The 16103-nt window shown below is 38.0% G+C and overlaps 1 protein-coding gene across 1 annotated transcript in view; it reads right to left on the bottom strand.

Moving 5' to 3' along the window:
• Window positions 1-16103, bottom strand: part of LOC130076892 (cadherin-18) — a 115318-nt gene that overhangs the window by 44496 nt on the left and 54719 nt on the right. The window contains exon 4 of the mRNA XM_056242189.1: window positions 13555-13674. Coding sequence (XP_056098164.1) covers window positions 13555-13674 — 120 coding nt within the window. The remainder of the gene's footprint in view (window positions 1-13554; window positions 13675-16103) is intronic.

Genomic DNA, 16103 nt, shown 5'->3' with positions numbered 1-16103 from the left:
TGGTTTTGAGTAGACCATAAATAACCGTCGGTTTTCTCCGTTATTGACTACAATCATCCCAAGCCTTTTTTAAATACTTGTTTGGTTTCATTTCCCTCGTGATAATGAACTAGAATAAAGAATAAATGATGACGACGCCCATACACTGAGGGCCTGTTCTCCTCATGTGAAGGGTGTTGGGTTGACAGGCTCAGGATTAGCTGTCCGTGGGCAGGTTACGACATTAGATGCCGGTCAAGGCACAAGTGACTGGAGGCAACAATATTAACATGCAGGGCAAGTGAGGTTGACCATTGTCACCTGTCACAGTGAGAGCAGGGCAAAGGCTTGCAGAATGCTCTAGGGACAGACCAGGATATCTTGTACTGTTCCAAAAATACCAGAGAGAACAGTCAATTGTTCATACAATTGAACAATTTTTACTTGTTTTTCACAGAGTGGTTGCAAGGACATTGCTGTTGATTGCTAGGGTACTTTAGTGGCGTCTAAGTGAAGTCATAAGAGATGAATCAGGCCATTCATTTGTAAAAATGAAATAATTAAAACATTTCACAATTGAACTTTCATATATTTATTAAAAATAGCAATATCCACATATGTTTTCGTTAATAATATGCATTTAGTATATTTATGTCACAAGTTTTTTGAATTTGTAAGAGACCATATCACCAGCATTTTGAATTTGGAGTGACACAAATCTGTGTGAAAGTTAGATGATGCTGTTTTTTTCCCCTGAAAGAAACAACTTTTCTCCCCTGAAAGAAAACTTTTCTGATAAAGCTTTTTTTTTAGTTTTCTAGTGAAGAAGCAGTCCGGTTGGTTAAGTTAGCTAATGGGTACACAAGCATCCCATGCCAGAGATCAGCATTCAAAACTGATCTTTTCTTCATTAGCACTACAGTAAAGATGGTTTGATGTTATCAAAAGATGGAAAAGGAAAATCATTATACTAAATCTGCACTACACATCAAGAATACATAATCTCCAGATAAAAACACAGGCGAAGAAGAAGCAGAAACAAGCCATAGAAGCATTGCTTACACTCATGTAAGCCAACACGATTATCAAACACTTAAACAGCATATAAATCAAAACTGCCTAACGCTACACAAAGAGCTATTGGACTGTGAAGCTTTGGGGGTGTTGATGGAAGTGATCTACTCTACATCTATATTATGATCACCATTCTGAATCCGATCCAGACGTAGTCTTTGACAAAAACATGTTTTCTCAGCTTTTGTTCAAAATGTTGCTTTTTAAAATGAAACTTCCATTCAAGTGGATGCATGCTACAAAAGAATGCATGAAGATATAATAATTTATTTATTATTAATTATTAATATTTTTATTATAATTTATTAATTATTAAATGTATTATTTCTTTTGATACATTCTGTCTTCAGATGTTCATACAACAAATTATTCTGGGGGCCATGAAAGTTTTGTAAAAATGATCAAAAATAGCTATCACACTGATCTAAGCTATTTTACAAGAAGAAAAAAGGTAGCGGGAACATAGTTAATATATTGTAATGGAATTGTTTTGTAATATTTTCTGTTTTCATTATAATTTGAGTTTAATTTTAATTTGTCATTTTTATTATTTTTTTATATGTATATATAGTTTTTATTTTGCTTTAGTTATTTTTTGTATTTTTGTCAAAAATGAGAAATGGTGAGTTTTATATATATATTTGATTGTATTTCAGTTAATAATTATTTTATTTCAATTAATGAAAATGTTTTTTTTTTAAGGTTTTAATTTTAGTTAACGATAACCCTGGATCTCACCAACCATAACTAAGAAAACCTGCAAAATTTGGCACTTGCAGTGTAGTGTAGTGCGCTCACATTTTAGCTGCATTGCCGGTGTTAAATGCACTCTTCCATTCATGTTTCGTCATCTGTGAATCTCCCACATCCCAAATCCACCCCCTCAACCCTGTTGGATCTGTCACCAGTCCTTGTTCTGGGACCTCACAATTTACAAATGAGAAGAGGCATTAAAAAACAATGTCATAAACACATCCAAAACATCTCCTAATAAGTACCGCAAGCGTACCGAAGGTTGGAAGATTTCCCAGAATGCATCTCAGCAAACAAAAGCCCAGCACAATGGTACAAAAGGAGGTTTGTAAACTTTCCAAAATGAATCTCCCATCCATTTCTCTTGCTTTAATGCCATAACTCCATTTCTAGCCTGCCAACGCTCGAGCCCCAGCGGCTAGGCAGAGATATTACCCGAGCTGCAGCATTACTTAACCTAGGCTCCTAAGGCAACACAAGTCTCTGGCACACAGCCATTCACTCCATTAAAACAACACAAAGACTAATGTTGTGACCTTTTCATCATTCGTCAGGGGTGAGGGACTGTCTCTCTGCAGCTATCACTCAAGTTTATTGTGTGGGATTGGTAAGTGCTCTTGAGGAAATGTGATACAGGCTTGCTGTAAATGAGGGAGAGCGTAGTATTTGTTATTAGGATGTACAAGAAGGCTTCAGGGAAGCCCCCAAAAATGAAAACCTTAATAAAACCCCATCCATCCTTCCATCAGAGCCCACTTTAGACCGGCAGCATTACGAACTCCTCAGCATTCTTCCTTTGCTCAGAAGAACCACGAGGTCTCTATGGAAACCAGATAAGCCAATTCCTGCAGAGCCGTCGAGGAACAAGTGGCAAGTCTGACCCAGGGTTAGCTGAGTGAGCAAAACTGTTTTAAGCCTTTGACTGGTCTCTCCCGCATCCCTTCTGTCTGTAATCGTCTATCGCTTCGTCTTATTTCCTCTAGCTCCCCTGGTTTTCACAGGCTGTAAAACGAGGTGAGCAAAGGGGATTATGGGAAATGACTTTTGACCTTGTTGAGCGCTAAGGGCTGTTCACACAGGCCTTTGTGCAGTTTACTTCTGTAGCCTGATGGGTTTAAACAGGATATTCAGAAAGACAAATTTTATTATCATTTACTTAGTGTGTTCACACTTGTAGTTCAGTTCGCTTGGTTCGTTTGGCCCGGACCCAAATATATAAATACATAAATAAAAAGTTTCGCTTGGTGTTCAGACGGCCATTTTTATCACTGGACCAAAAGATACCGAACCTAAACGTATAGGAATATGTTCTCACCTGATGGTCGGTTTTTATTATGTATATTTCATAATGGAACTTACTGAACATCCAAAATAATGCTGTGTTCTGGGCTAAATGCACTTGTTCTATGTGTGTAGCCTACATATGATGGTATTTCGACCAGCTGAGAACTCGTGGAGAGCTTATAAAATGTCTAAAGGAGTCAAAACAGCGTCAGGAATCCCTCCGTCACACACAAACACAGATCTGCTGTGAAGAGACGCGGTTCTGACGCCTGTACTGAACTGTGATGGACAACATCACGACTATGAGAAAAAACAGTAAAGCTTGAGTATTCTGTCCTTTTTAGGGTCTCATCTTGTGACATCATGTCCTGTTTTTGGTTCGTTTACATGTCTTTGGTCCGTGTTGCGTTCATATTTCATTCGAATCGCATCAGAGTTCTTTTGAAAGCGGATCGGGACTCATCTTTTAGGCGATCTCAGTCCGCGTGTTTGGTGTCACCAGGGTTCAGATGGTAGCGTTCACACTTATTCAAATGAACTGCACTAACAGAGCAATCACACCAGAGTTTCTTTTAATCGAACCAAACATGCCAAGTGAGAACACACCCTTACTTTCTTATGATATTTTGAAGAATGGCTCAGTATTTTTTTCCCCCCATTAATGAAAGTCAGTGTGCTCCAATGTTGTTTCAAACACCACTGACTTTCATTATACAGACAAACACAATTAAAAAACTGTTCAAAATATCTTTTTTTGTTATCCACAGAAGAACAAAAGTCATACAGGTTTGAAACAACACCAGGGCAGTGTTACTAATGCTATCAAATACTTTTAAAAATCATTTTTGTGTACACACACAAACACACATTATTGAAAATAAAAGCTCATTTTGAATATTAATAAAAACTTTACTAGCATATACTGTACATAAAAATAACACTGCACAATTATGAGTAAATTATGATTTTTGGGTGAACTATCCCTTTATTTTTGTCGATCAGGATCTGATTAGATTGTGAAGAGTGGGTGTTACAGTACATACCCAAAATAGAGAAATAGAGGTTGGTGGGACACGTGACATCAGCCGAAAAGGACTGGTATTTCGATAAAAGTAAGCAAACAAACAATTTTCAGTTGAAAAACAAGCACTGAATGGCACACAAAGCCAAAAGATCAATTTTGATTGCATATTGACTTCAAAAACCGCCCGTGTGAACGGCACCTTAGACCGCAAGACCTAGATTCAAAAAGAAAATGCATCACCCAATTCATAGAGTTACTGTATTGTATATTATATTGTGATAAATGAGTGCTTTTTTTCTCTGGAGGTAAAAAAAAAGCTCAGGAGAGGTTGGTGATATGTTGAATAGCATTAGCGGCTGGGAAGGCTTTGACAAACTGGCATGCTTTTCTAATTTGATCAGAACAGGAAGTTGCACTAATCCTTCCTTTTAGAGACTCCCTGATCTGTGTCAGAGAAGCTCTAAACTCACACTCTAAAACCCTCCAGACTCCCTGATCAGCAGAGAAATTAGCCTACTTGTGTGTATGAGTATGTGTGTGCGTATGAGAGAGAGAGGGTTCCTCCGCTTTGCCCATCATCGAGGCCTCTGAAATTGGGAATTCTGATTGCTCCCTGGAACCTCTTTACAAGAAAAATGGGAATATGAAGATCCGACCTCACTTATTAACACGCGTAACGTCTTGCTTTACGTGTGCCGGAGAGTGGGACATGTTGGGCCTCTGCACTGCCACTAGCTGATAATGAGGTGTCTTCACAAAACAACACTTTCTTTATTTCTAAAGAATTTGTTCAGTTTCAAATCATAAATCAACAGGGATGATGCAAAGTTGTCAGGTTTGTGACAATTATTAGCATTGCTCGCTAAGAAAAACATCACTATTACTATTGTTTTGTTAGGGTTAGTGATTTGAACAAACCTTGTTTGTAATGATGCGTCAAATTGCACAGCTTGTACATTACGTTTTTGAATGTCTCTTATGCTCACCAGCTGCATCTATTTGTTCAAAAATACAGCAAAAACAGTAATACCATTACAATTTAATATAACTTTTTTATTTTAATATATTTTAAATGTAATTTAAAAATCTGTATTTTCATCAGCCATTACTCCAGTGTTTAGTGTCACATGATCCTTTGATGCTCAATAATCATTTCTTATTTTTATTAATGTTAAAAACATTGTGCTGCTTAAAGGGATAGTTCTTATAAAATGTTGAATTCTCTCATCATTTGCTCACCCTCATGTCGTTCCAAACCCGTAAGACTTTCGTTCATCGTCGGAACACAAATGAAGATACTTTTGATGAAATCTGAGCTATTTCTGTCCCTCCATTGACAGCAACACAACTTCCACTTTGACGCGTCAAAAAGTTCATAAAGAGATCGTAAAACTAATCCATATGAATTGAGCGGTTTAGTCCAAATTTTCTGAAGAGACACAATCGCTTTATAGTCTGAACATATTTAATTTAGGCTTTTATTCACATAACATTCATCATCGCACACATCAGTTGTGGTAAACGAAAGCTCAAGCATGTTCACTTGACGTGCAAGAACCAATAAGGTTCATTCTCGTGTTACGCAGTTGAGCTTTTTGAAGCCTTAAAGTGGTAGTTGCATCAACTGTCACAGGGTATATGCAGGAATCTTGAAGTTAATTTTAATACCTTTTCAAGACTTTTTCAAGACCCTCTCAATATTTTTTAATACCGCACCGCCACTTCAAGCTGTAGCCATTTACATCAGTGATACTTTTAACTTAACAGTTTTAGTTTGTGATAAAGACTATAGAACACTCTGATAAAAAAAAAAAAAATCAAATAGGCTGGGATAGTAAATCAAAGCAAAGTTTTTTTTAATAAAAATGACTAAATTCACACACTTTTACGATGTTTTTGGGACTCAAACTGTTGGACAGCTAATTCAGAAAAAATACTTTCAAAATGTAAGACTTTATAAAGCCGTGATAAGACTTTTTAATACTTTTTAAGGGTCTTAATTTTCCCAAAATTGATTTATCACCTTTTAATACTTTTCAAGACCCCGCGGATACCCTGTGTCAATGGAGAGACAGAAATCGCTCAGATTTTATTAAATACATCTTCATTTGTGTTCAGAAGATGAACGAAAGTCTTGCGGGTTTGGAACGACATGAGGGTGAGTAAATTATGACATAATTTTAATTTTTGGATAAACTATCCCTAATGCTTTTGTGGAAACCACCATATCGAGAAAACTTCTACCTTGGCCAGTAACCAACCAACCCGAAACGCCAAACATCGCAACACTAGCATCCAAACACCACTCACATTTTCCTTTCATCTAGTTAATTATTAAAATGATTCATTAGGAAGAATCACTATGCTTGTTAACTGCTAGTTTATATGAGTCGAATAAATCCCAACACCTGACATTAACATCTCCTCTGTTTCGCATGGAAATTAACCAAATAAATAAATAAAGCCATTGCTTGTAGTTAACCACTATTTATTGTAATGGAGTGGAAGGTTGAGCACAAATCCATAACCGTGGCATTAAACTTCTGTTTACGGTGCCTTTGTATCTCCCACCAGTTACAAATGAAACTGTATATTACTACTATAGCATTCTCCTCCTAAATGACATGTCCTTTTCTGGCCCTGACTTTGTTATTCTTTCTGGTTGCATCTGCTGACCTAATGACCACAATCATCTCATCCAGCTCAAAACAATACGGCTGCGCTTACCATATAATCAAAGCAAGATTGACTATTGACCAGCACTCTCTCAGTTGAATTGATTCACGTGGGCTTCTCCTCTGTCTCCTAGGGTGCTTTATCTACAGTTTTTAATCCCACTTGTCGTCTATATTTGTGTTCTCTGACATCCTGAGAGAAAGAATTTAATCGCCAATTACCAGTGAAGCAATTCAATAGCATATTAAAGGGTGGAAGGTGATAGTATCTCATTTCCAAGAGATGATTTGAGTTTGCCTGCAGCTTTGACTGCACATTAGGCGGAAATGAGCAGTGTTTGACTTTCTTATTGTGAGTTTTCTAATAGGATGTCAAACATTTTGTACACAGAAAACAATGATCAGCACTCTTAAGGCTCCAATATACTTCAAGCAAAAATTGATGTGACGTCATTTCGAACAAAATCAGGCCAAAACAAAGTTCGTTTGGAGTTTGAAGTAGCTTCACCCTAGCCTGGGAAACCCCAGACAACTTCCGGCAAATTTCGATTTGCTCTGAAAGTTAGTCTGGCAAAGAGCTCATTCAAGCCCATTTCCAATCCGTCGAAATCGCGGCACCAATCAGAAACGTTGGGGCGGGCTTTACACGATGACGACAGCGCTGGGATTTTGAAGCAGATTTTGTAGCCTACATTACAAAGATGGATGCCGCCGTCGAACATCACTCGTTCGAATCAGCTATCGCGTCTGTTTTAAGTGATTTGAACGTTTCCTTTTTGTTAAAAACCGAGCAAAGAACAACACTCGGAGATGTTTCTGCCGCTCTGCATACGTCATCTCCTTCATCGCTCTGGTTGGGTTTAGGTCTATCCGCGACGTCCGTTGGTGATGCCCCTCTGGAAATGATTTGTCTATGACGCTTTACCAGACCCTAACTCAGTTACAACTGAGAATGGTCTGGTTTTAACCAGGCTAGCTTCACCCCGGCTGGTAAACACCTTTGTACTATTGGTCCGTGGCGATTATGTAATAGATTGTTTTTCGCAGAGCCTTCGCCTTTTTTTCACGCTGAAATCTTTTCCAGTATATTTCTCCCATTGAGTCCGTCGAGGTCAGATGTCCGTAAGTAAAAACATGAGCACACTAGAGAGCCGCTTTATAGTAGAAAATGAAGTTGTACTTCTGATGAATTGAGATGCGTACACTGTTTTTCATGTTTAATACGGTAAAGCTGCTTGATTAAGCAATCTATTGTATAAAGTGCTATATAAATAAACGCGACGTGACTTTAATAGAGTGCCGAATAGCAGAACCTGTGCAAACATATCCACGTTGCTATGATCAGATGCTTTTCCAATGCTTTATTTAAAAAAATGCTTGCTGTTTCTCAATTTTGTTGTGTTTGCACATATTTACATATTCATCTAAACGCTACTCAGCAGAGTGGGCGGCTTCAGATGTTGGATAACAGTATATCGCTGCTCACGTATGTAGAACCTCGTTTTATAATAATAATAATGGTAGCTCTTTGTTTTACAGTCCTGTTCCCCATGTAAATACTATGTACTTATTATAGTAATAACTGGGTAATAACTAGGTACTAAGCCTGAACCTATCCCTAAACCTTAACCCATGTAGTTACCTTATATTACCAGTACTTTCTTAGGCAAGAACACTGTGAGTACATATAATGTTCATCCACATGTTGAGCACATACTGTAAAATAAAGTGCAACAACAACAATAATAATCGTAGAGACCCCAAAACTGTTTAGTATATATTTTTGTTTTTGAGTGAATGTTGACAAAATTGAAAATGTATTAAGCCATATTACAGGTTATTCTAATTCAAATAGTGTTTTAATTACATCGTCCAAAGTGTAGTATAACAGATATGACCCATTTATGAAATATTTTGTGGGGTCAAATGAGAAACGCTATCATCTCATCAGTCAATTCGATCATGTCAGATTCTGTTTTAAGAAATAATTCACACCAACATTCATTCATATGTCTTTTGAGGTTCTGTGTGAAAAGACAGCTCAACAGAGGTTGATGTTTTTTAATCACATTTTTTTTTTAAACTTAACTGTTGTGTTTTACTTCCAAAATAAAAGCTTTTCAACACCATGCCTGTGATGATCAAAGAAAAACATGAAAATAAAGAGAGAAGTCCCACAAACCTCCCAGAGAAACAACACCTGATACAGCTACTGACAGCAGGAAACATCAAGGACAAATCTATATGAAAAGCAACCCTCCTACACTGTCTGTCAGAGTATATTAAAAAGATGCAGATTAAGGGGTGAGATACGGAAGAAAATAAGTCTTGCTAACATGACCTAGGGCGTCATGCATACAGCTTTGCATTACCTTTTTAAAATGCAAGGCAGAATCTGCATAAACACCCACAGTACTGGGTCATGACTTTAGCATCAGTGCTGGAATAAACTCTTGATACACACTTCAGAAGTAGAATACTTCCTCAATCTGCTTTCTCATTTGTGCCTCGCACCCTTTTTGTTTTCACTAGGTAGTATACACACATTATAATATTTATACTCATACACATCTACGTAGTGACCAGTCCCTGAGGTAAATTAAGCAGCTTAATTATTTAAGCCAAGCCTCACATAGAATCAGTATTGAGTATAATTGAGTATACATTATCATCATTATTATTTTTATTATGTCTGTTGTACATCTGTAAGATGTTCCTCTGTTAAGATACTTCCACTCACACACCCAGTTACACTTGCACACACGCGCACACACACGCAAGCAAGCACACACACACACATGTTGGCTGTTGTTTTGTTGGCCTTGGTGTTTTTTGTTGTATCTGTCACCTGTAAGTATTTGTTTGCATAATAATAATAATAATAATAATAATAATAATAATACAAAAATAAATCATTGATTATAAATATAAAATTAAACACAACATAATAAAAACATAATATAATATAACTTATATGAATGAAACATTAATATAAATAAATATTTAAATGCATTATATATTTATATTTCTCTTTAATAAAACTAAGCATTTCTTTAAAATAACTTAATCATGCATAATAAGACCTAAAATGTGTATTATGAGACTTGTCGACTTTAAAGTCCTCGCTGAAACCTCCCAGTATATTCATTTGATACATCTCCAAATGGGATATTTGTGTCTTCAGTATTAAATGTCCCGAAAGGTAGTTTGTGAGAGATTGAAAGTGAAGTATCACTAACAGGCAATGCAGTAAAGCAAGAATAAGTCAATTTTTTTTTTTTTTTTTTTCATTCTCACACAATCCCCTTGAATCGGTTTTCATGTCTCCTGTCTAAATGCATTAAGTCCTTGAACACCGTCTAAAATGAACTCAGACTGGCAACACTGATACGTCTCGCCACAATTCCATTAAGCATTTCATCTCTAAAAACTATTACCAAAGTCATCGATATGCCTGCCTGCTCGACAACTTTGCGGAAGAAAATTCTTCATGGTTCCCCTCCAAACTGCTCCATTTGTCTTTACTAAAGGCCAAATGTTCCCAAATCTGGACGGACTGTATTATCAGAGCACTAGTCTGTCGGCGCTGATGGAAGGGATTCGCGAGAGCATGTTTGGGTGAAGGCTGAGAGGTGTCTAGAGATTTTCATCAAAAACTTCTTTGAGGTATTTCTGGCAACATTTCTCAAAATAAGCAGTGTACTGTGACCATGAATATGTTGGGATGCATTGGCGGTGCTTGAGTGTGTGTAAGAGGTAGTGAAGTGTGGAGTGTTCCAGGACCATGGACAGCTCCAGTAAATGTGATAACGGCACACAGGGCCGGGAAGCATTTCAGCACAATGGACAGCGGCAACGTATTCCCTCTATACTACAAATAGAGGAAAAACAACAGTATGTCCATACAACTACTTGTGTGGACAGTGTGCAAATGTTTCTGGCTTTAAGGTCAATGTGTTTGCAAACCATTTTACCTCTGCAATCGGACATAATACAAGTAAAACAGATATTCCTTGAACACAGAGCAGGATGTGATTTGATATATTGGGAATTGGTTGGTGTCATTCTTCATTCATTCTTACTTTCCATCCTTTCTTCTTTTATTCTTTCCTTCATTTCTTTATTTCATTTTGCTCCCTTCCCTTTTCTTTTTTTTCTTTTCTCCAGTCCCTCATCTTCCTGTCTTTCTTTTTTCATTTCTGCATTTCTATAATTCTTTATTTCCTTCAATGCTTTTTTCTGTTCTTCCCTTCCTTCATTTTTTTTTGTACTTCTTTCTCTTACCTTCCTTCTTTTTCTCTTTCCTTCTTTCTATCCTTCCTTTCGGTCCTCACTTCTCGTTCTCCTTTCTTCTTTTTTAGTACATTTTCTTTGTCTTTCCTTTTCCCTTTGCTTTTTATCACTCCATTTTTCTTTCCATCATTGCTTGGTTTTTCTTCCTCCCTATTTTCCACTTATTTTTTTTACTCTACTTATTTCTTGTATTTAATTTTTTTTTTACTTTTCATTCATTCATTATTTCATTCTTTCCATTATTCCTTTCTCATCTCATTTCTTTCTATCCTTACTTATCTTTCCTTCCTTCCATTTCTCTTACCTTCCATCCTTCCTTCCTTCCATTTATATTTCCTTCCTTCCTTCCATTTCTCTTACCTTCCATCCTTCCTTTCTTCCATTTATATTTCCTTCCTTCCTTCCATTTATCTTGCCTTCCTTCCTTTCTAACATTTCTCTTGCCTGCCTTCCTTCCTTCATTCCTTCCTTCCTTCTATTTCTCTTGCCTTCTTTCCTTCCATTTCTCTTGCCTTCTTTCCTTCCATTTCTCTTGCCTTCCTTTCCTTCCATTTCTCTTGCCTTCCTTCCTTCCTTCCTTCCTTCCTTCCTTCCTTCCTTCCTTCCTTCCTTCCTTCCTTCCTTCCTTCCTTCCTTCCTTCCTTCCTTCCTTCCTTTCTTCCATTTCTCTTGCCTTCCTTCCTTTCTTCCATCTATCTTTCCTTCCTCCCTTCCTTCCATTTATCTTGCCTTCCTCCCTTCCTTCCATTTATCTTGCATTCCTTCCTTCCTTCCATTTATCTTGCCTTCCTTCCTTCCATCCTTCCTTCCTTCCTTTCTTCCATTTATCTTGCATTCCTTCCTTCCTTCCTTCCTTCCATTTATCTTGCCTTCCTTCCTTCCTTCCATTTTTCTTGCCTTCCTTCCTTTCTTCCATTTCTCTTGCCTTCCTTTCTTCCATTTCTCTTGCCTTCCTTTCTTCCATTTCTCTTGCCTTCCTTTCTTCCATTTCTCTTGCCTTCCTTTCTTCCATTTCTCTTGCCTTCCTTCCTTTCTTCCATTTCTCTTGCATTCCTTCCTTCCATTTATCTTGCCTTCCTTCCTTCCTTCCATTTTTCTTGCCTTCCTTCCTTTCTTCCATTTCTCTTGCCTTCCTTCCTTCCATTTTTCTTGCCTTCCTTTCTTCCATTTCTCTTGCCTTCCTTCCTTTCTTCCATTTCTCTTGCCTTTCTTCCTTTCTTCCATTTCTCTTGCCTTCCTTCCTTTCTTCCACTTCTCTCGCCTTCCTTCCTTCCTTCCATTTCTCTTGCCTTCCTTCCTTTCTTCCATTTATCTTGCATTCCTTCCTTCCTTCCTTCCATTTATCTTGCCTTCCTTCCTTCCTTCCATTTTTCTTGCCTTCCTTCCTTTCTTCCATTTCTCTTGCCTTCCTTTCTTCCATTTCTCTTGCCTTCCTTTCTTCCATTTCTCTTGCCTTCCTTTCTTCCATTTCTCTTGCCTTCCTTCCTTTCTTCCATTTCTCTTGCATTCCTTCCTTCCATTTATCTTGCCTTCCTTCCTTCCTTCCATTTTTCTTGCCTTCCTTCCTTTCTTCCATTTCTCTTGCCTTCCTTCCTTCCATTTTTCTTGCCTTCCTTCCTTTCTTCCATTTCTCTTGCCTTCCTTCCTTTCTTCCATTTCTCTTGCCTTCCTTCCTTTCTTCCATTTCTCTTGCCTTCCTTCCTTTCTTCCACTTCTCTCGCCTTCCTTCCTTTCTTCCATTTCTCTTTCCTTCCTTCCTTTCTTCCATTTATCTTGCCTTCTTTCCTTCAATTTATCTTGCCTTCCTTCCTTCCATTTCTCTTGCCTTCCATCCTTTCTTCATTCCTTCCACTTCTCTTGCCTTCCATCCTTCCTTTCATTTCTATTGCCTTCCTTCTTTTCTTCCATTTCTCTTGTCTTTCTTCCTCTTCCTTTTCTTCCTTCTTTCTATCTTTCAATCCTATTTCTTTTCTTCTGCCTTTTTCCCCCTCCGTGAGACAAACACAAACTGTGCCTCTATTAACATTTAATGGTTTCTTGTAAAAACCCTCAAACAATGTCCACCTCTAATGAACACCAAATCCATCTCAAGGCACTCTGAATCTCTTTCTCTCTCCTACCGTCTTGTCTTTATCCCTGAAAGCCTTTACACAATGTTCTCTCCACCTCATTCTCCAGGGATGCTCTCCATTATACAGCCAAGATTCAAACAATACTGCATGCATGTCAAGCTCTATTTCTGCACAGTAAAAGGTGCTGGTGGTGTATTGTATTGCTCACAGTTGTTTTCTGATGAACAAACAGTCTAATACAAACATCTCATATAAAAAGGTAAGGCACATTTCCTGTGTGTACTTTTTAATTGTACATCTACTCGATAAAACGCACCAGCAACTCGAAACCTTCAAGCAATAAAAACACTTTGTATTAATTCACCTTCACGGAGACTATGAACAAAAGTCTTGAATTTACCAGTTTTGGGGTCGACGGAGAAATATGGCTGTCCGTGCAAAACGCTGTACACCACCCGCGCACTGTTTCCATACGTAGGGTCATCTGCGTCTGTTGCTGTGACTTGAAAAACTGATGTTCCTGCAGAAAGAGAGAGAATAAAGAATTGGTGGATGTGTTTGAAGGGTGGAATGAATGCACTTGTGTGAAAGTACAATGTGTGGGAGAACAAAAATATAAAATGAAACAAAACACAAGCAGACTGTCCAAAATTATTCCTTGAACATCATCAAATTTTCTTCATGTAGACCTAAAACAAGTCCCTCAACCACACAAGGAGAGTTTCTCCACTGTTTCTGCTCAGACCAAGTCAACAAAGATTAAAGACAGGCTGGAAATGCAGTCGTGTGCTTTGCAATCTCTCTCTGTGTCTTTTAAGCCCTCTCATTCCCTGCTCTGTCTTTGCTCATTTCAGCCATCCGCTTACAGTCTGTCTTTCTAGCAGTCTTTTTCCCCCCCTCCAGCTGACAGTAGATCTCTCATTTCTTCTGCTGGCTCGGGTCGCATTTCTCATCTGCACTTGTTCTTGCTCACTTTCATCACAGCTCACCAGGTTCAATCCATCCATCTGCATTGTCTGGTGCTGACGTACTGCAAACACCACAAAACATTTAATGCAGTCTTGAGGGCTGAAGCGTAAAATAGGATTATGGAGGCAGAATCTTGAATTTCATTTTTTATTCCTCTCAGTCTCCTTGCAGTGTTCAATTGTCTCTCTCTTTCTCTCTTGCGCTCTTTTCAAGTATTTTTATCCTAGTATAAAACAGATTTCTGTTCTGTGTTGTATCATATTTTAAAATACGTTTGGACAAAACAAAACAAAACAAAAATAATCATTTTGTTTAAAAGCTAACACCATATAAATCAAAAATGTTTCTTTTTGATTTCCTAAAGAAAACGAAAAATATCTTACACAATTTTGCTTCTTGTGTAAATTTCTCTTGTTTTAAGGATGTTTAAAGGTACAATATGTAAGAATTTTGTAATAAAACATCCAAAAAATCGCTTGCACAGTGTGATATATTTCCTGCAGTTGTGTACTTACAATATCCCAAAAGTCTCCAAAGATTTTTTATTTCAGAGAAATTCCAATTTTAAATAAGTGGCCGTGCCGGAAAAAAATGTCGCCTGTCAATGACGCACTATCCGCGCTATCCTCGGTTTCCGTTCATACTGCCATAGCCATGACGTAACCATGGCGACAGACGTGGACAAATGCGTAGTGCGTAACGTTTAGCGGCACACAGTTCTTGTTTCTTTTAAACATAGACCATGGCAAGCAGACTTTGGGACGAACAAGGAGAACTAAAATGAGGATCAATAACAGCGTGGCGTTTTTGAGATGCCGAGAGCTCCACGTCCGTGACTAACTCGGACTCGACAGAGCTTCACGAGTCACGACTTGACAGCTTTATTAGACAGGTGAGCAAATGTACATAAAACAAATCAATGTTATATAACGTTAGCTCAACATGATGAAATGTTGAATATGGTCAGTATGTTATTCTAATGTTGATCTAGCTTACTGCTGGTTTCGTATAGCAAACGAACTAACACGTAGTATAACATTATGACTTTCAACACACATTTGAAAGTGTAACGTTAGACCAAGTGAAGCAGCGCTGCGTTACCTCACAAGTTTAATTCGTCTAATAAACTGACCTGTGTGAGTAATCCAGCACTTGCGGGTAGTTCGGTAGAATTAAATGTCCTTATTCCTTTATATCCGCGGGACTCGCGTGTGATATCTGTCTCTTTAGCAATTGCGACCTGCTTCATACCACTGTAATGTTAAAAAACATGAATGTTTGCACTCATCCATAAACATTATTAGATCCATCAGCTTGACAGCAAGTCCCATCATTCAGCTCATCACTGCGTCATCAACCTACGCCTTTGTTATTGTTGGAAACTGTGCCCTCTTGTGGCGAAAAAATCTTACATATTGTGCCTTTAAGTACTTGTATTGAAAAACATGACCACATGACTGATTGTCTGCAGTGTTCTCTTGCGGTGAGAGCCAGCCGGAGTAAAGTCGAAAAGCTGTGTTCTCCCACAAAGACTTTCAAAAGCTTTTCAATTACGGTCGTCACTCAGCGTAATGCACACGAGAGACACAACGTTCACTGGTTGCATAGTTCAACAGCATAAAGACCAGATAGCCGCAATTACTGTAACCGCTTCAGATAAGTGTAATTTTGGTTCTAATCCTGAAGCTTCAGTGGGTTAAAATGAGATATCTCATCCCTCTCTGAACTGTATCCAGCTTTCAGCTTCAGTAAAAACATTTCTATCAGAGTCGACCAGCAGCTGGAAAGTTGCTGAAACAGCTTGTCTAGAATTTTCTGATGAGAGTGTCTCCGAGGGCCAGCAGATGAACAGTGTGTGTGTGTGTGTGTGTGAAGGGAGTAATAATTCTGCACAACTAATAAAGATATTGAGGTTTTTTAGAAACTCCCAATCAAAATTTGACCCATAAAAATAAATTATAGTAAAACTGCAACGCAAGC

This window comes from Rhinichthys klamathensis, unplaced genomic scaffold (assembly GCF_029890125.1).
Source record: "Rhinichthys klamathensis goyatoka isolate OS25496 unplaced genomic scaffold, OSU_Roscu_1.1 h1tg000706l_1, whole genome shotgun sequence".
In the NCBI taxonomy this organism is placed as follows: domain Eukaryota; kingdom Metazoa; phylum Chordata; class Actinopteri; order Cypriniformes; family Leuciscidae; genus Rhinichthys; species Rhinichthys klamathensis.
The sequence above is the reverse complement of the archived record's forward strand: the minus strand, read 5'-3'. Positions and strand labels throughout refer to the sequence as shown.